The sequence below is a fragment of the Petromyzon marinus genome, chromosome 58 (assembly GCF_048934315.1).
Source record: "Petromyzon marinus isolate PM22_M1 ecotype Great Lakes invasive population chromosome 58, UKy_Petmar_22M1.pri1.0, whole genome shotgun sequence".
Lineage (NCBI taxonomy): Eukaryota > Metazoa > Chordata > Hyperoartia > Petromyzontiformes > Petromyzontidae > Petromyzon > Petromyzon marinus.
Window position 1 is genome coordinate 2,422,112 of NC_133724.1, and position 20,041 is coordinate 2,442,152.

A 20,041-nucleotide genomic window follows, 5' to 3' on the forward strand; every position below is an offset into this window, starting at 1 on the left:
AAGACGGTGGTGGCCGCATCGTCGCGCGGCGCTTTCAGGAGCACTTCCGCGGCCGTCTGGAACACTCTTCCCTTCCGATATTCGGAAGCCACTGGAGCTACGCGCTTTTAAATCATCCAGATTGAAAACTCATGTCTTCACGACTGCTTTTTGTGCCTTAGTTAGTTGTCCTTCCCCCCCCCCCGCCCCCCCCCCCCCGCGCACCTCCGATGAGCGCGGCCGGCCACGTACGTTGAGAAAGAGCTTCAACGTGCGAGCGTGCGGCAGGCGAGCGTCCGTTTCGCCAGCCCCCCCCCCTCCCACCGACGCCGCAACGAGTTGCTGCGCTTCACCCTGAGCGGCAGCCGGCGGGGGACGCCCCGCCCCCCCCCCGAGGGTTTTTCGACCGACGCGGAGATGGAGCGACGAGATCGGCCGGCGCGCGGCAGCGGGACGGCCGCCTTTTAAATCGTCTCCGTTGAGGACCCGCTTCCTGACGACTGCTCCCATTGGCACGGCCGGCCACGTACGGCGCGAAAGAAGTTCAAAGAACGACAGTGACGGTGTGTGCGAGAAAGGCATCGCCCAGCAGCGGAGAGACCCAGGCTTATGACGCCGACGACGATCACGCTTCTCCTTCTGCATTCTTCAGCTTTCGTGTGCCTTACCTTTGTGATGTAGTAGACCGTCTGCTGGAAGGTGTACATCACCACCTCCTCCATCACCGACGTGGCCTCCTCGCTGGCCGAGAGGGCGGCCGAGAGCGAAGGATCCTGGGAATCTGCGGCGCACGGCGGGGAGGAAGAACGGCGTTAGCCGCGTGACGATTCGCTCCGCCCCCTCCCCCCTTTGTGACGTCACGCGGCCCTCGCGTTGCCGTGGCGATGTCGCGCCGGTCGAACGGTGGCGCCGCCTCCTTACCGCTGTTCTATTGCCACCACCATGGTTACTGTTGTCGTGGATTTATCTCATCGATTCCCTCCCCCCCCGTGAACTTTGATTCGCGCGGTCGGTGGCTGCCGCGAGCGAACGCCGGGAAACGCCGATTGGTGGCGCGGTGCGAAGGGGCCCCAGGCTCGGGAGGATCAAGCGGAGAGAGAGAGGGAGGGGTCGATTAGAAAATCATTGGTGGGGGGGGGGGGCGGGCGGAGAGGGAGAATCGGTTGAGAGAACGTTCCAGAAGGGGAGAGGTGGGTTATAGGAGGGCTTTGGGTATGGCTGGGCCGGGCCTCACTCTGGGACCCACGACTTATTACTAATTGGCCAGAGGGGGTGGAGGGTGGTGGGGGGGGGGGGTGCAGTCAGGTGGAGGAGGGCGTACGACAACACGTTCCTCGCGCAGCCCGACCCCGAAATTTAAATCACGGATCGTAACACGCGGCCGCGGCCGCGACAGGGCCAGCGCCCTTTAACCCTCGCAAGGCAAAGTGGGACAGAGTAAACTGCAACGGAGCAATCGGTTCGGCAAACATTCCTCGAGTGGGGAGCCAAAGCTCCGCACGGACAGATTCAACGATCCGTGGCTACACCACCACTTTCCGGGGGGGGGGGGGGAGGGGGGCTCCGCGGGGGGGGGGGGGGGCACGGCGTGGCGGTGCAGGCGACTTAAACTACAAACTAATTCAACTTTATTTCTATCACAATATTTTTTTACTGCAGGAGGAATTCGCTGTAGCTCTTTGTCACAGATGTCCAGTAGGGGCACGGGGTGAGGACGTTGCAACACACAAACACAACACACAAACACGATAGGAGTGCAAAGAACAGAAAAGGGAAACAAACCACCCAAACACATCCGGATAAAACGAAACCATCCCCATCCTACCAGGTAAGACCCCACTGAGCTACGTAGCGACCTGGCAATCACAAACGAAAGCTCAACGAAGTGGCTTATCAAGTGGAAAGTTAAAGCTGCCAAATATTCCGAATGCACGTTGACTCTAAATATGGAGGGAAACACCGGAGGGCCTGGAGAAAAATCCACGCGACCACGGGGAGAGAGAGAGACGTGCAAACTCCAAATATACAGCAGCAGGCATCGTCAGGGTCAGGATCGTACCCACGACCTCCCGCATAGCAGGCGAGGTAGTTAACATCTAGCCACCGTCATGAAGATGAGAGAGAGACACGCAAACTCCAAATTTACAGCAGGCATCTTCAGGGTCGGAATCGAACCCACGACCTCATGCACACCAGGCGAGGTAGTTAACATCTCACCACGGAGAGAGAGAGACACACAAACTTCAAATATATAGCAGGCGTCAGGGTTGGGGTCGGGATCGAACTCACGACCTCCTGCATACCAGGCGAGGTAGTAAACATCTCCTAGCCAGCGTGACTTGCGCAGTCGTGCGGCGCTCCCGACTCTCCCCTTGACGCTCGTCTCACGAGCAGAGCGAGCGAGCACGCGCCAAAGCAGCGCTCACGATTATCAGAGAATTACCCCCCAATTGCTCAATTACCAGACGGCTGCTTCCTGAATTAGTGGCGCACGGCTGAGATGGCGGAACGCCGAGCAGGGGGTGGGGGTGAGCGGGTGGCTCCGTTTAATCCGCGAGTCACTGCGACATGGGACAGGCAGTAGGACCACGTGGGGGGGGGGGGGTGGATTAAACAAACCCACCCCCCACGGCCGCCGCCGGTCGTGCCAGAGCCGAACCACCGGTGACCTCTGAACCCCGAGTCCAGGTCGCTGACCGCTGCGCCGACACAACAGTAAAGATTTAATTCTCGGGGCGCTTATTGAGACCTTGGGGTGGTTCACTGCCCCCACCCTCCGCCTCCGCCGCCACGAGATCCGAGCCCGCGACCTGGCCCCCTCTCCGACACGGCCGCGGCTCTCTGATCGCGAGACGCCCCGGGACGCAGAGATGAAGATCTGCCTCTGGAACAACAAAAAAGCGCTTTCCGTTCCAGCGTAGAGGGCCGGACGAGCGGCCGCGGCTCCGCGGACGACCCCGGAGCCGCTTGACGACGGCTCGCGGAGGGGGAGGGAGGGAGGGTGGGGGGATGAGCGAGATCGGCCCGGCGCATGGACGGTCGGCCGCCGCTCGCCCCCGCGGTTGCGCTCGGCGGGGTTGAACAGTTTCCCTCTCGCGTATCGGCGACGGGAGGGTGGAACGCGCCGCCGCCCACGCAGGCCGGCACCGAGAGGGATGGTGGGGAGGGGCGGGGGGCGGTCGGATCGTCCTGGCCGCTTGTGCCAGGACGTTGGCCGGCCACCAGCGTGTGGGTGCGGGGGGCAGGGGGGGGGGGTGGTGTTTTGTGGTGGTCGCGTGGGAATTTATCTGAATTGAGCGCGAAAGAAATGTACTCGTTTAGTTTTTTTTCCTTTGCTTGCCCGGTCATCGGCGACCGGGCTGAGACTAAAGCCATAAAGTACTAAAACTATTTTTTATTTTAACCGGGGAAGGCCACACTAAGCTATGTAGCCCTTTTCCAGAAGCGACCTGGCCACGAATGATTCCTCAACGAAGTGGCTTATCATCACGTGGACATTCATAGCCGTCGAATATTCTAAACGCGTGATGTTGATTCGGAATGTGGAGAGAGAAACCGGAGGACCTGGAGAAAAATCCACGCGACCACGGGGAGAATGGGAACGTGCAAACTCCAAATATACAGCAGCAGGCGTCAGGGTCTGGATCGAAGCCACGACCACGACCTCCTGCATACCAGGCGAGGTAGTTAACGTCTCCTAGGCACCGTGGCACCCCAGGCTGTACGTGGAGGTGAGGTGAGCCAGAGGGCTGCGTTCGGCGGCGTCTGGATAATGGCGGGTCGACTCAACCTTCGTGGCTTCCGCTGGCCAAATTCCCCGGTCAAAAAGCAAAACGTCGCCTCAACGTCATCCCACGATTTAGCAACGGATTCTGCGGGGACGGGGTCACGACCCCCCCCACTCACCCCCGCACGAGCGGTGAGAATCACGTGGAGTCCTGCAGGTGAAGAAGCGGCTTCCAGAACCCCCTTCGCCGCAGTGCGGCCAAAGAGACGGCGCAGAAGTTTCACCAATAATAGCTCATGGGGAGAGAGAGAGAGAGAATAGGCAGTGTTTATAGAGATAATAACGCAGCGGATTGTTTTTGGGTCATTCCTCCCCCCCACCCCCCACTATCTCCCCCCCCCACCTCTTCGCCCCTCCCCTTAAATCTACGTCCCGATTACGCTATCGGTGGCACGTCACGAGACAGGGTCGGTTAGTCAGCGGCCTGCGGAAGCCGCACTCGGAGGTCTAGGCGCTGAATCTCTGGGGCTGGAGTCCGGGTGTCAGCCTTCGCCCGCGACTAAGCCTGGTTCGATGGTCTCGGCCCGCCGGGCCCCACGCAACAGTTAGGCGGCGGTCCGCAGAAGTGGGTATCACCACTCGAGCTACCCTCCGTGGTCCGTTTTCGTGACCTCTGGTCCACGCGCTAGAGGGGGGGGGGGGGGGGGGGGAATGTGGCAGGTCTTCAAATGGACTCGGGAGTTTTGTTCACGAGCGAACCGGGGCGGTTATCCACGTCACGGGCGTCACGGCGGGGATTTTAAGAAGAAGAAGAAGAGAGAAATAATGTTTGCAGAAGCCTCCAGAGGAGGCCTCAAACCTGTCAACTCCTTATCAGTGCCCTACCTTATTACGGAACAATTCAGATCTTACTGGTCACCCCGTGCCCCTTATAAATCTCAACGTTCATCGTACAAAGTTCCATCACAAGGGAGAAACACAGACATATATTTTTTTTTGCTTGTATTGAAACGTCTGTACGCCGTATGGACCTGATAACTCAATTTTCCTGCACAAGACTACGGGGTTAAACCGTGGGGGTTGACACGATACGAGACCGCTGGAATGAGTTTTGCTACCGACGAACAACTCGCTGTGGTGGTGGTGGACTGAGCTCACAAGGGCTTTCAGATGCGCTTCTGCGGCCGTTCGGAACGCCCTTCCTTCCCACATTAGGAAGCCGCTGGGAGCTACGCGCTTTTAAATCATCATGTTGTTGGAAAACGAATTTCTTTGGAACTGCTTTTTGTGTTAAGTTTGTCGTCCTTCTCCCGCACCTACATACGGTGCGAAAGAAGTTTAACAAACATATAAACTACTATACAACACTACACTACTGTAGACTACACTACTTTACACTACACTACTATACACTACACTATGCACTGCACTATACACTACACTATTACACTCTACACGACTACACACTACATTACTATACAGTACACTATGCACTACACTACTCTACACTACTACACACTACACTACCGTACACTGCAATTAGCACGGCAGGCTATGTGCTAAGATGTACATCAACATACCAAGGGCTGGGAAATTGTTCTCGCTACTGCTCGCCCTGGGGTGGAGTTTGCGATTCAGTCGTGGTCGGGCCAATCGTTCGGAAATTAAACTAAGCGTTTGTCCGCAGCGCAGCGGGCGGTCAGGGCCCAGTCTCTGATAGCCGCGGTGTAATAATAAAAAAAATGTGAGATGATAAAAGAAAGTTGATGAAAATTATTTAGAAAAAAGAGTACAATTAACAATAAAATGTTTTGGTGCGGTAAGTAATTTGCTTCGAGTTGTGCAGAACGACGGACGGCACCAGGGAGGTTTGGGGGGACTATAGCCAATACTATAGCCAATACTATAGCCAATACCATAGCCAATGCTATAGCCAATACCATTCCCCATACTATAGCCAATACCATTCCCCATACTATAGCCAATACCATTCCCAATACTATAGCCAATACCATTCCCAATACTATAGCCTATACCATCCCCAATACTATAGCCAATACCATAGCCAATACCATTCCCAATACTATAGCCAATAGCATTCCCAATGCTAAAGCCAATACCATTCCCAATACTATAGCCATTACCATTACCAATACTATAGCCAATTCCATTCCCAATACTATAGTCAATTCCATTCCCAATACTATAGTCAATTCCATTCCCAATACTATAGCCAATACCATTCCCAATACTATAGCCTATACCATCCCCAATACTATAGCCAATTCCATTCCCAATACTATAGCCAATACTATTCCCAATACTATAGCCAATTGCATTCCCAATACTATAGCCAATACCATAGCCAATACCATTCCCAATACAATAGCCAATACCATTCCCAATACAATAGCCGATACCATTCTAAATACCACAGCCAACACCATAACGGAGATGCCCCCCCCGCCCCCCGCCCCCCGCCCCCCGCCGGGCCCGCCCCCCAAGCGCGTCTCAGCATGAAGATTATCCTTCACTTTGATCCCGATCCGTGGGGCAGTTGTATTGAGGGACCTGCGTTGTTGTCTTGCTGTGGTCTGGGACTGTTGTTGTTGTTTTGCTGTCGTGCCCGAGGCTTGCATTTATTGTTGAAAAATTCCCGCCGGAATTGATGCACTTTATCCATCTGAACTGGTATACTTAATCGATGTAACATTTTTATTTTTTAAGCGATTCGCTCACCTCGCCAATAGTTTGCGCTCCGCGATTGTGTTTCTGCCTCGCGTTTGCAACTTTTTAAACCGCTCCCCTTGTATGCTGACTGCAGTGCTCCGGCCAGTTCCTTGCACGGCGGAGCGAGGCTCCCTTAGTGGACTGGCGCGCCGGCGGGCTTGTTTTAAAAAAAAAGCGAATAGGCAGTGGTCTACATGATTATTATTATAATTATTATATCATTATTATTATTACGAACGCCATTAAGGTTGTTTATGCAGGAAAGCCTCGCTGAGCCCCCAATACTATGAAATGTTTTTTATAGGAAGGTCATGCCAAGCCGTCGCGGGCTACGCTCGTTCGCGCGTAGATCGCCTAAATATTGATGCGTCTTTAAAACCCGCCGCCAACCCGGCACAGCCAATTAGTAACAGGGTTGCCACGTGAACAAAAACGTGCCAATTGGTTACCACTTCAGCACACACACTCTCTATGTTGAACTTCTTTTCGCTCCGCACGTAGCCAACCGTGCTCATCGGAGGTGCGGGCGGGCGGACGGGCGGGGGGTGGAGGGTACAAACAAACTAGACACAAGAAGGAGTTGTAAAGAAATTGGTTTAAAGATGTAGACGATTTAAAAATGCGTGGCTCCACTGGCTTCCTATTTGCTCCAGTGGCTTTTCCAATCGAGTGCTCCGCCGGGTCATTTATCAGCATTGGGACGCTTGGCTAATTTCAGACACGCTGTGTGGGGTTTTTTTGTTTAGTTGGACACTGGCGGCGGCGGCATCACGGTGGCCACTCAGTTGGAGAGGCTCGCGGTTGGAGCCCAGCGGCCACCCCGGTTAATACTGCAGCCACCCCGGTTAAAACTGCAGCCACCCTGGTTAATGCTGCAGCCGCCCTGGTTAATACTGCAGCCACCCCGGTTAAAACTGCAGTCACCCTGGTTAATGCTGCAGCCACCCCGGTAAATACTGCAGCCACCCCGGTTAAAACTGCAGCCACCCTGGTTAATACTGCAGCCACCCTGGTTAATACTGCAGCCACCCCAGTTAATACTGCAGCCACCCTGGTTAATACTGCAGCCACCCCGGTTAATACTGGGGCCGCCTCGGTGCCGCCTGCTTCAGTGCAGGGCTCGTTACAGGTCCCGTGGCGGTGAAGGAGAAGAGTCGTCGGCCATCGCGTGCCGGCGTCACCCTCCAAATATTGTGACAAATTTATTTTATTTTACCAGATAAGGCCCCCCCCCCCACTGAGCTGCTATGTCGTTCTTATTTCAGAAAGCGACCCTGGCTATCACGAATGATCGCTCAACGGTCAGTGGCTTATCATCATCATCATCGTCGTCGCGTGGAAATGTCTGGCAGCAGCCAAACAACCCTGAACGCGCGGTGACGTTGATTCTAAATGCGGAGGGGGAAAAACCGGGAGGGCCCCGGAGAAAAATCCACGCTCGGCAACCGGAAGCCAACGCAGCTCGGCGAACACCGGGACGGACATGCTCGGACCCCTGCAGGGCCCGCCACGGACACGTGCCGAGTAATTTGAGCGCACGCTGCAGAACCGCGAACGTGTTTGCCAGACCGGTCCCATAGAGGGGCGAAAACCAGATGGGGGCCGTGACATCTCGCCACCGCCGCGCCGAACGGCGCCGCGAGTCACCGTGGCGGTGAAGACGCACGGCGACGACAGCCCCCGGCGCTGCCACGAAGGCGCGAACGCCGGCCCCCCCCCCCCCCCCTCCCGCGGTTCGCCGATCCCGTTTGTTGAGAGGCCGTGACGCCGGTCGCTGGATCGTAGCCCATCCTCGCGGCGGCTCATGCCTAAGCCGTCGGGCAAAGACGGTGGTCACCGCGTCGCGCGGCGCTTTCAGACGCTGCTTCTGCGGCCGTCTGCAACGCTTCTCTGCCTCCGATATTCGGAAGCCGCTGGATCTGTGTCCGCCTTTAAATCATAATCATCATCTAGATTGACAAACTCATTTGTTTCGAACTGTTTTCGTGCGTTTAGTTTGTCGTCCATCCCCTCCCGCCCCGCACCTCCGATTAGCGCGGTTGGCTACGTGCGGAGCAGAAAAAGTTCGACGCAACGCGACTACAAACTCTGCACACACCGCGCTAAGTTCTGCACCGAAACTTTCTGACTTGACTATGATCGTCGTAGACGTCGTGCGGCGAGGGTGTGGTGGCGGCTGGCTTTTTGGTGGCGTTTTCCCTCCGTTCCTGCGGGCCCCTTGGATAGGGCTCTGTGCGGAGAGAGGAAACAGGTTACAGCTGCCCTCGCGGAGACCCCCGTCTCAGAACAATGACGAGGAAGTGGCCTCCTAGAATTTAGGGGTCCTGCCGGCCCCCCAAACCGAACTAACCACCCCCCACCCACCCTTCCCTTCCACTACCTCCACCACCGCCACCACCACCACCACCACTCCCCGCTCTCTCTATTCTCTCCTCCACCACCCACCCCCTCCCACTAAAGTTAGAGGCCGGAAAGTGGCTCAAACGGCCTGGGTAGAAATCGCAGCCCTTTCCTGTTGTGTTGTTCGTGCACGCATGTGCACATCTGCGGTGGATGTGTGTGTGTGTGTGCGCATGTGTGCTCGCGCGCGTGTGTCTTCCGTGTGTGTGGGGAGCGGTGGTGTAGCGGTTAGCGCTACGCTGCGCTACGAACCCGGCGACGCGGGCTTCGATTCACGCTCGCAACCAACGCTGGTGACGATTGTCTGAACCGGTTTCTGGGCCTCCCCCAAGGTCGGCCCATGTTCCCGTCTCCCTACGGGGGACCTGTGGCCATATCAAATCCGTTTGCCCGATCTGCCACCAAATATCCGCGGGGGCGTCGCACAAACTGCCCTTGCCCCGCACCTCCGATCAGCACGGTTGGCTACGTACGGTGCGAAAGAAGTTCAACATGCGTACACGCATAAAAGGAAGTTGACACGTTTTCTTGCCAACGACGTCCACCTATAACCATCATTCACCAAGACCGCAACGATATCACCTCGCCGATAAGTCCTGATCTCATCCCCTCTGGGATCACGTTGCTACTGATGTCACCATCCTAGAATCTCACCACCCAGACCCAGCAGAACGCTGCTACTGCTGCTGATGTCACCATCCTAGAATCTCACCACTCAGACCCGGCAGAACGCTGCTGCTGCTGATGTCATCATCCTAGAATCTCACCACTCAGACCCAGCAGAACGCTGCTACTGCTGCTGATGTCACCATCCTAGAATCTCACCACCCAGACCCAGCAGAACGCTGCTGCTGATGTCACCATCCTAGAATCTCACCACTCAGACCCAGCAGAACGCTGCTACTGCTGCTGATGTCACCATCCTAGAATCTCATCACCCAGACCCAGCAGAACGCTGCTGCTGATGTCACCATCCTAGAATCTCACCACTCAGACCCAGCAGAACGCTGCTGCTGATGTCACCATTCTAGAATCTCACCACCCAGACCCAGCAGAACGCTGCTACTGCTGCTGATGTCACCATCCTAGAATCTCACCACTCAGACCCGGCAGAACGCTGCTGCTGATGTCACCATCCTAGAATCTCACTACTCAGACCCAGCAGAACGCTGCTGCTGATCTTCTTTGGTTCTTTCGGTAAAGTCACGTAGAATGAGAATAAAATAATAAATTGATAAAATAAAATAACACAATAAAATTCTCACGACGTTTCGGCCACAACACAAGCGGCCTTCATCACCACTCAGACCCAGCAGAACGCTGCTGCTGCTGCACGAACCGAGTGAAGCAACGCGGACGTCCACATTAATCAACACCTCCTCATTCGAGACCCAAAACGTCATCATCGCACCTCCTCCTGCCTGTGACATTCCTCGTCGGAGACACTGGTGGTGGAACCATCAACCGCATCATCAGGACATCAACAACAACAGACCTGATGTGCGTGTCTCCTTCATGAAAGGAACATTAAGACACGGGCAACAGGAGGGCGACTGTAGTCATGTGACCCTAACTATGGACGGTATAGTTAACCCATAGAGACACACATAGATACGTGGAGGCACACAGAGATACATAGATACACATAGCTAGACGTACAGATATTCCGATACCTATAGAGACCCACAGAGACACACAAGAGACGCGGAGACGCATAGAGGTACGTAGAGACATATAGAGATACGTAGAGACCCACAGACTTACGTACATTTACACAGAGGTGTTTAGAGATACATAGCGACACATACAGATTTGCAGAGATGTACAGAGACCCACAGAGACACACAGAGGTATGTGGAAACGTAGAGACACATAGAGACCCATAGCGATACATTAAACACAAGCCACAGGAGTGAGACTGAGCCCCCACCCCAAGATGTCAGATGTCAGTGGAAGAGAAGTGGGGGGGGGAGTACCCACACTTGACCCCACCGTACGCGACCTGCCAATCGACTTGACCTCGGCGATCCGCCGCCACCCCCCCCGCGCCCCTCCCCCCCCACGCGCCCCCCCCCCCCACTCCACCCACGCGCCACGAGGGCCGCACCGGTACCGTGGCCGTTGGCGTCGTCGGCGTCGCGCGCCAGCTCGGGAACTCTCTGGCGGAGGAAGTGGAGCAGCTCCACGGCGTTGGACATCCAGAAGGCGATCGGCCGCAGCTCCCGCACCAGCTCGGCGTCGCCCGCGCCGGCGTCCCCGTCCCCGCCGCCGCCGCCGGCGTCCCCGTCCCCGCCGCCGCCACCGGCGTCCCCTCCGCTCCGCTCCCGCCTGCGCCGCGGAGGGGGCGAGGAGAAAGGGGAGTTGGAGCAAGAGCAGAGCGAAAAAATAATCGGCGGCACGACGCCGGCGCGCGGCATCGCGGCTCGCGCGCCGGCGGTCTCCGCGGATGTTTTGGTGGCATCGGTGCGGCCACGGGGCCACCCCCCCCCCCCCCGCCGCAGGGAGACGGGAAAAATCGGGGCGGCCTACGGGAGCGCCCGGGAACCGGTACGGATGAGTCGTCGCTGGGCGTTGGTGGGCCGCGGGCGGGACTCGAACTCGGGTCAGCCGGGTTCGTGGCGGGGTCCGCCTGGAGAAATCCGTCGAGCTACGAAGCTCTTTTTCGCAGATGCCCGGCAGTCAATCTCTGGCCTCTCTCTGTTCTCTGGCTCATCTCTCTCTCTCTCTCGCTGAACTGAAGAGGCAGCAGCAGGGACATTCCTCACGGCCGTTGTCTGCCACGGGAGGTCGTTTTTTGCCGTACCCAATTGCCTGTGTGGGGCGCCGCGTGGGATCCAAAGGAAATTGTGATGGGCAGGCAGAGAGACAGCGAGGGTTTGTTTTCGAACCACGTGAGAGCCCAGCGAGGTTAAATCGGTCGTCAATTCTCCATGTGCGCATGGCACGTTGAACTTGGTTCGCACCGCACCGTAGCCAACCGTGCTAATCATCAACCGTTGCTGATCATCACCACCGTCCCCTCTCTGAACCGTGACCTCTCGCTGACCACCCCCCCCCCCGTTTCCAACAGTTTGACCCCTGCCTCTAACCAATCGAGGTGCTCCTCTCTCCGTCTCGGAGTCTTCGTCCCGGCGCGCATCTCTCTCCGCCCGTCTTTGCTGAGCACTTTCTCAGCCTCCTCCGGTTCGTTTTCGTGAAGCTGTACTATAAAATAATGAGCCATTTTTTTAATTTTATTTCACCAGGTGATCACAAATGGTAGCTCTCAGCGAAGTGGGCTCATCGTCATCGCGTGGGAATTTATAGCGGACAAATAACTCTGAACGCGTGGCGACGTCGATTCTAAATGCGGAAGCGGAAAAAAACGGAGGAGAAAAATCCACGCGACCATGGGGAGAGAGAGACGCAAACTCCACATATACAGCAGCAGGCGTCAGAGTCGGGATTGAACCCACGACCTCCTGTACACCAGGCGAGGTAGTTAACATCTCACCATGGAGAGACACGCAAACTCCACATATACAGGGCGCGCCAGGTTCGGGATCGAACCCACGACCTCCTGTACACCAGGCGAGGTAATTAACATCTCACCACAGAGAGAGACGCAAACTCCACATATACAGGGCGCGTCAGTGTCGGGATCGAACCCACGACCTCCTGTATACCAAGCGAGGTAGTTAACATCTCACCACAGAGAGAGACGCAAACTCCAAATATACAGCAGCAGGCGTCAGGGTCGGGATTGAACCCACAACCTCCTGAACACCAGGCGTGGTAGTTAACATCTCACCACAGAGAGACACGCAAACTCCACATATACAGAGCGCGTCAGGGTCGAGATTGAACCCACGACCTCCTGTACACCAGACGAGGTAGTTAACATCTCACCACAGAGAGACACGCAAACTCCACATATACAGGGCGCGTCAGGGTCGGGATTGAACCCACGACCTCCTGTACACCAGGCGAGGTAGTTAACATCTCACCACAGAGAGACACGCAAACTCCACATATACAGGGCGCGTCAGGGTCGGGATTGAACCCACGACCTCCTGTACACCAGGCGAGGTAGTTAACATCTCACCACAGAGAGACACGCAAACTCCACATATACAGGGCGCGTCAGGGTCGGGATCGAACCCACGACCTCCTGTACACCAGGCGAGGTAGTTAACATCTACCCACAGAGAGAGACGCAAACTCCAAATATACAGCAGCAGGCGTTAGGGTCGGGATCGAACCCACGACCTCCTGCATACCAGGCGAGGTAGTTAACATCTCATAGCCACCGAGCACCTATCCAGGCTACCACGACCTAACCGCTACACTACCCCCTACCTCCTCGGCAGTGCCGGATGAAGCTAGGTGCGGGTCCTGTAGCATAATGTTATAAAGGCGCCCTAAATTAAAAAAAAAACACGTAAATATTAAAACACTATTTTTTTACTTGCATAGTAAAGTAATTGTATTTTTTCATTTGCTATACAGCCAGATAATACGACAAATCGCTAAACTTAAACACTCGGTCGTTCGTAAAAGTTGAAGGCGGTATAGTACTATAGTAATAGAGCAAGTGCAGAATCACTGATCCGGAATTGATAGCTTGAAAGCATTTAGCGCGGGGCCCTTGAAAGTGCGGGGCCCGTAGCATTTGTAGCTACTTGTGCTAGGAGGATCATCCGGCACTGGGGGAATGCCAATCTCAATTAGCCATTCCCCTCATGGCACACACACAAGCACGTACACACACACAAAACAAAGATCCCCGTATAGACTGAACAGACTGTTGGGGCAAGTGCTGTTAGCGAGCACCTATGAAAGCCGGCACGGGACACGAGGGGAGGGTGGCCAGCTCCTCGCCCGACCGCCTTTGTCTCCCCAGTGGCGATGTTTACACAGTGCACCAGGTACTGGTTTCAGGCCGAGTCGACCTAGGGGAGGCCCAGGACCGGTTTAGATAATCGTCAACTGGTGTTGGCCGTTAGCGGGAATGGAACCCGGGTCGCCGGGTTCGTAGCGCAGCGCGCTACCGCTCCCCACACACACACACACACTCGTACACACCCGCACACAGACACAGACACTCGTACACACACACGTACACACACACACACTCATACACACACACACATACACACACTCGTACATATAGACACACGTACACGCACACACACTCGTACACACACATTCGTACACATACACAGACGAACGTACACACACACACTCGTACACACACACAGATACACGTACACACACACGTACACACACGCTCGTACACACACAGACACACGTACACACACACGTACACACACAGACGCACAGACACACACACTCGTACACACACACAGACACACGTACACACACACGTACACACGCACTCGTACACACACACACACGTACACACGCACTCGTACACACACACAGACACACAGACACACGTACACACACACGTACACACACACACGTACACACGCACTCGTACACACACACGTACACACGCACTCGTGCACACACACAGACACACAGACACACGTACACACACACGTACACACACACACACACGTACACACGCACTCGTACACACACACACGTACACACGCACTCGTACACACACGCAGACACACGTACACACACACAGACACACGTACACACGTACACACGCACTCGTACACACACACAGACACACAGACACACGTACACACACACGTACACACACACACGTACACACGCACTCGTACACACACACAGACACACGCACTCTGCTGCGTGTTCCAGGCACGTCCACCCCCCCCAGCCCACGCTCTCCGCACGTCTCCACGCGCCCAGCGTCGACTCCTCGTTCCGCGTGAATCTTTCTCCTGCCCCCCCCAACACCCCCATCCCTCCTCCCCCATTCGTCCCCGAGTCCAACTTTCGCAAGCCATCCTCGCTTTGCTCGGAACTTTCCCCCCGGGAGATTCAACAACAACTACTACTACAACAAGAATCCGTCTCTCTGGGTCGCGTTCCTACAACCGAATCCTCCTGCCACGTCCGGTCGCTGTCGTCAGGTCCCCGCGTTCGCTCGCCAGATTTCGGCGCGTTTGCCGAACAACAAAAAAATTTCCCCGTTGGGTTCGCGGCATCGTTCGCCGAATGCCGATCGCGCACATCACGAACGATCGCGGGGCTGAGTGCGAGCGACGGACCGTTACTTGCGTGTTTATTTACTTGGCAGTGAATTCGCGTCGCGGTTTTTTTTTTGTGTGTGTGCGAGCGAAACACGGCCGGATCGCTAACGGGAGCCAATTATTGAACTATTTCAACTAAGAATTTTTTTTTTGTTACTCAACTGTTGTTGATTTTACCGGGTCAAGCTCACTGAGCTCTAAAACTGAAGCTCTTTTTCAGAAACGACCTGGCGATCGCAAATGACGGGCCGACGAAAGTAGGCTCATCATTTATCGTGGGGAAATTTCGAGCGGCCAAATTAACGATGAACGCGTGACGTAGATTCTAAATGCGGGGGGAGGGCGAGAAACCGGAGGAGCCGGAGAAAAATCCACGCGACCACGGGGAGAGAGAGAGAGACACACACACAAACTCCAAATATACAGCAGCAGGCGTCAGGATCGGGTTCGAACCCACGACCTCCTGCGTACCAGGCGAGGTAATTAACATCTCACCACGGAGAGAGACGCAAACTCCAAATATACAGCAGCAGGCGTCAGGGTCGGGTTCGAACCCACGACCTCCTGCGTACCAGGCGAGGTAATTAACATCTCACTACGGAGAGAGACGCAAACTCCAAATATACAGCAGCAGGCGTCAGGATCGGGTTCGAACCCACGACCTCCTGCGTACCAGGCGAGGTAATTAACATCTCACCACGGAGAGAGACACAAACTCCAAATATACAGCAGCAGGCGTCAGGGTCGAGTTCAAACCCACGACCTCCTGCATACCAGGCGAGGTAGTTAACATCTCACCACGGAGAGAGACACAAACTCCAAATATACAGCAGCAGGCGTCAGGATCGGGTTCGAACCCACGACCTCCTGCATACCAGGCGAGGTAGTTAACATCTCACCACGGAGAGAGACGCAAACTCCAAATATACAGCAGCAGGCGTCAGGGTCGGGTTCGAACCCACGACCTCCTGCGTACCAGGCGAGGTAATTAACATCTCACCACGGAGAGAGACGCACACTCCAAATATACAGCAGCAGGCGTCAGGGTCGAGTTCAAACCCACGACCTCCTGCACTCCAGGCGAGGTAGTTAACATCTCACCACGGAGAGAGACACGCAAACTCCAAACATACAGCAGCAGGTGTCAGGGTCGAGTTCAAACCCACGACCTCCTGCGTACCAGGCGAGGTAGTTAACATCTCATAGCCACCGCCGGCCCCCGCTGAGCGAACATCGGCGGGCGAGTCGGACGGAAAAGCCGAGGATTACGATCTGTCGATTGCTCCGGCGAAAATCCGCGCCCCTAATCTCTCTCGAGCGCCCGACCTTTGTTGGGTGCCGATCCACTCGGTTTGTGATGCCGTCACGGAGAGATCTGTCGCGGTGCGGTGGACTCACGTGGCGGGGAGGGGGTGGGGACAGTGAACATGGAGCGTCGCTCGTGGGGACGTCAAAAACAAGCGAGCTAAAAAACTTACGGTGCCCCCACCCTCCCAACCTATTGAAACTATAAAACACATTTTTTTTTTATTAAACGCATTTAGCAAAAAAAGATGAATTTAACGAAATGTTTATATACTCCAAACGCATGTTTGTAAATGTGGAGGGGATAAACCGGAGGACCTCGAGAAAAATCCACGCGACCACGGGGAGAGAGAGAGAGACGCACAAACTCCAAATATACAGCAGCAGGCGTCAGGGTCAGGATCGAACCCATGACCTCCTGCATACCAGGCGAGGTAGTTAACATCTCACCACGGAGAGAGACGCAAACTCCAAATATACAGCAGGCGCCAGGGTCAGGATCGAACCCACAACCTCCTGTATACCAGGCGAGGTAGTTAACATCTCCTAGCCACCGTGATGATGATGAGAGAGAGAGGCACGCAAACTCCAAACATACAGCAGCAGGCGTCAGGGTCAGGATCGAACACACGACCTCCTGTATACCAGGCGAGGTAGTTAACATCTACTAGCCACCGCGTTCAAGGGAAGAGGGGGGACCGCGTTAATTCGTATTGAAATCGGGGCGTGCGTCAAACATCGTCTTCCAATTTAAATCCCGATAAACGTGAGGAGGCGATTAACGCGAAAGTCAATTGGCCTCCTCCCATCTCCATCTCGCCTGTGCATCTCCTCTCCCATCTCACTCATCTCTATTTTTGTTTACGTCTCTCGGATCCCACCAAGTGTAAGCGGACCCCACCCCTCTGTTTCTTCACGGAGAATAAAGCACACGTTTTATTTATTATTTTCATTTGATACGCACGTGACGAGCGTGAAGCCAGCAGCCACGCGGTGAACCGGTACCAACAATTCCCCACAAGTCCCGCAGATTCCATCAGCAGGGCGTGGACCCTTCGACAAATGCTGCCAGCCAATACACTAACACTGCCCATACACTAACACTACCCATAGACTAACACTGCCCATACACTAACACTACCCATAGACTAACACTGCCCATAGACTAACACTACCCATAGACTAACACTGCCCATACAATAACACTGCCCATAGACTAACACTACCCATACACTAACACTACCCATAGACTAACACTGACCATACACTAACACTACCAATATACTAATACTGCCCATACACTAACACTACCCATACACTAACACTACCAATATACTAACACTGCCCATAGACTAACACTGCCCATACACTAACAATACCCATACACTAACAATACCCATACACTAACACTGCCCATACACTAACACTGCCCATACACTAACACTACCCATACACTAACACTGCCCATACACTAACACTACCCATAGACTAACACTGCCCATAGACTAACACTACCCATAGACTAACACTGCCCATACAATAACACTGCCCATAGACTAACACTACCCATACACTAACACTACCCATAGACTAACACTGACCATACACTAACACTACCAATATACTAATACTGCCCATACACTAACACTACCCATACACTAACACTACCAATATACTAACACTGCCCATAGACTAACACTGCCCATACACTAACAATACCCATACACTAACAATACCCATACACTAACACTGCCCATACACTAACACTGCCCATACACTAACACTACCCATACACTAACACTGCCCATACACTAACACTGCCCATACACTAACACTGCCCATAGACTAACACTGCCCATAGACTCAATACTACCCATAGACTAACACTGCCCATACACTAACACTACCCATACACTAACACTACCCATAGACTCAACACTACCCATACACTAACACTACCCATACACTAACACTGCCCATACACTAACACTGCCCATACACTACCCATACACTAACACTGCCCATACACTACCCATACACTTACACTACCCATAGACTAACACTACCCATAGACTAACACTGCCCATAGACTAACACTACCCATACACTAACACTGCCCATAGACTAACACTGCCCATACACTAACACTGCCCATAGACTAACACTGCCCATACACTAACACTACCCATACACTAACACTACCCATACACTAACACTACCCATAGACTCAACACTGCCCATACACTAACACTGCCCATAGACTAACACTGCCCATACACTAACACTACCCATACACTAACACTACCCATACACTAACACTGCCCATAGACTAACACTACCCATAGACTAACACTACCCATAGACTAACACTGCCCATACACTAACACTACCCATACACTAACACTACCCATAGACTAACACTGCCCATAGACTCAACACTGCCCATACACTAACACTGCCCATACACTAACACTGCCCATACACTAACACTGCCCATAGACTAACACTACCCATAGACTCAACACTACCCATAGACTAACACTACCCATACACTAACACTACCCATACACTAACACTACCCATACACTAACACTACCCATACACTAACACTACCCATACACTAACACTACCCATAGACTAACACTGCCCATACACTAACACTACCCATACACTAACACTACCCATACACTAACACTACCCATACACTAACACTACCCATACACTAACACCACCCATACACTAACACTACCCATAGACTCAACACTGCCCATACACTAACACTACCCATAGACTAACACTGCCCATAGACTAACACTACCCATACACTAACACTACCCATAGACTCAACACTGCACCTCCGATTAGCACGGTCGGTTACGTACGAAGCGGGCAAGGGGGCGCGCAGAGGTCGAGAGTTCCCCTGTAGAGGTTTTGGCTTCAGCTTTTCAGCTTCACTTATTAGGTTACAGCCCTGTGAGCCATGAGGCTCTTGACTCGGGTGCAACCGCAACAAACAAAAACACGAACAAAGAAACATCCAGGAAAAAAAAAACAAGTAAAACTTACGGAAAAAAGCACCGTATATCAAAGCTGTGTGCGAAAATCCCAGTGGGATGGTAATCTGATGGACGCGTGGAATCAAACACGCGCAGTATGCAGCAGCAGGAGCAGCAGCAGGAGCAGCAGCGGTGGCGTCAGTAATAGTACCGCAGATGGGGCTACAGGCTGGTGTTGTTAGAATGTGGGGCCGTCCATAAATGACGTCACGCGATTTTTGACGATTTTTGACACCCCCCCTCGTCACCACGGCGTCACAAAAAGTCAGACCCCCCCCTCAAATATGACGTCACAAAGCTCTGCCCCCCCCCCCACCCCCCCCGCCCCCCAGCCAAAATAACACATGCTTCGAATCGCTTTAAACTATTGTCATTGCGGTGCGCATATAAAGTGACGCTGCGCTCAGTCGTCACAAATGTCTGACCCCGCACTCCCCTAGGTGCGTGACGTCATTCGTGGACGGCCCCTGTGGCACTATCACATCAATTTGTTTTCACGACGTAGGCCGCAGTGGCTCGCAGCGCGGCGAGGGTGTCCAACACTCACTGTTCCGGCTGCTTCTCGGCGAGCTCTTTGGTCTTCTCCTGCAAGCACAGCACAGGACGAGACGTCATCAGGCACCGCGAAAACCCTCAAATAGCACGGCCCCTCGCCGTCGCCACGCGGGCCCGGG

The 20,041-nt window shown here is 54.2% G+C and overlaps 1 protein-coding gene across 1 annotated transcript in view; it reads right to left on the reverse strand.

Moving 5' to 3' along the window:
• RADIL (Rap associating with DIL domain) overlaps positions 1 to 20,041 on the reverse strand; it is an 82,801-nt gene that overhangs the window by 39,647 nt on the left and 23,113 nt on the right. The window contains exons 8-10 of the mRNA XM_076052788.1: positions 19,915 to 19,952; positions 10,950 to 11,164; positions 648 to 760 (exon numbers count right to left, since the gene is read on the reverse strand). Coding sequence (XP_075908903.1) covers positions 648 to 760; positions 10,950 to 11,164; positions 19,915 to 19,952 — 366 coding nt within the window. The remainder of the gene's footprint in view (positions 1 to 647; positions 761 to 10,949; positions 11,165 to 19,914; positions 19,953 to 20,041) is intronic.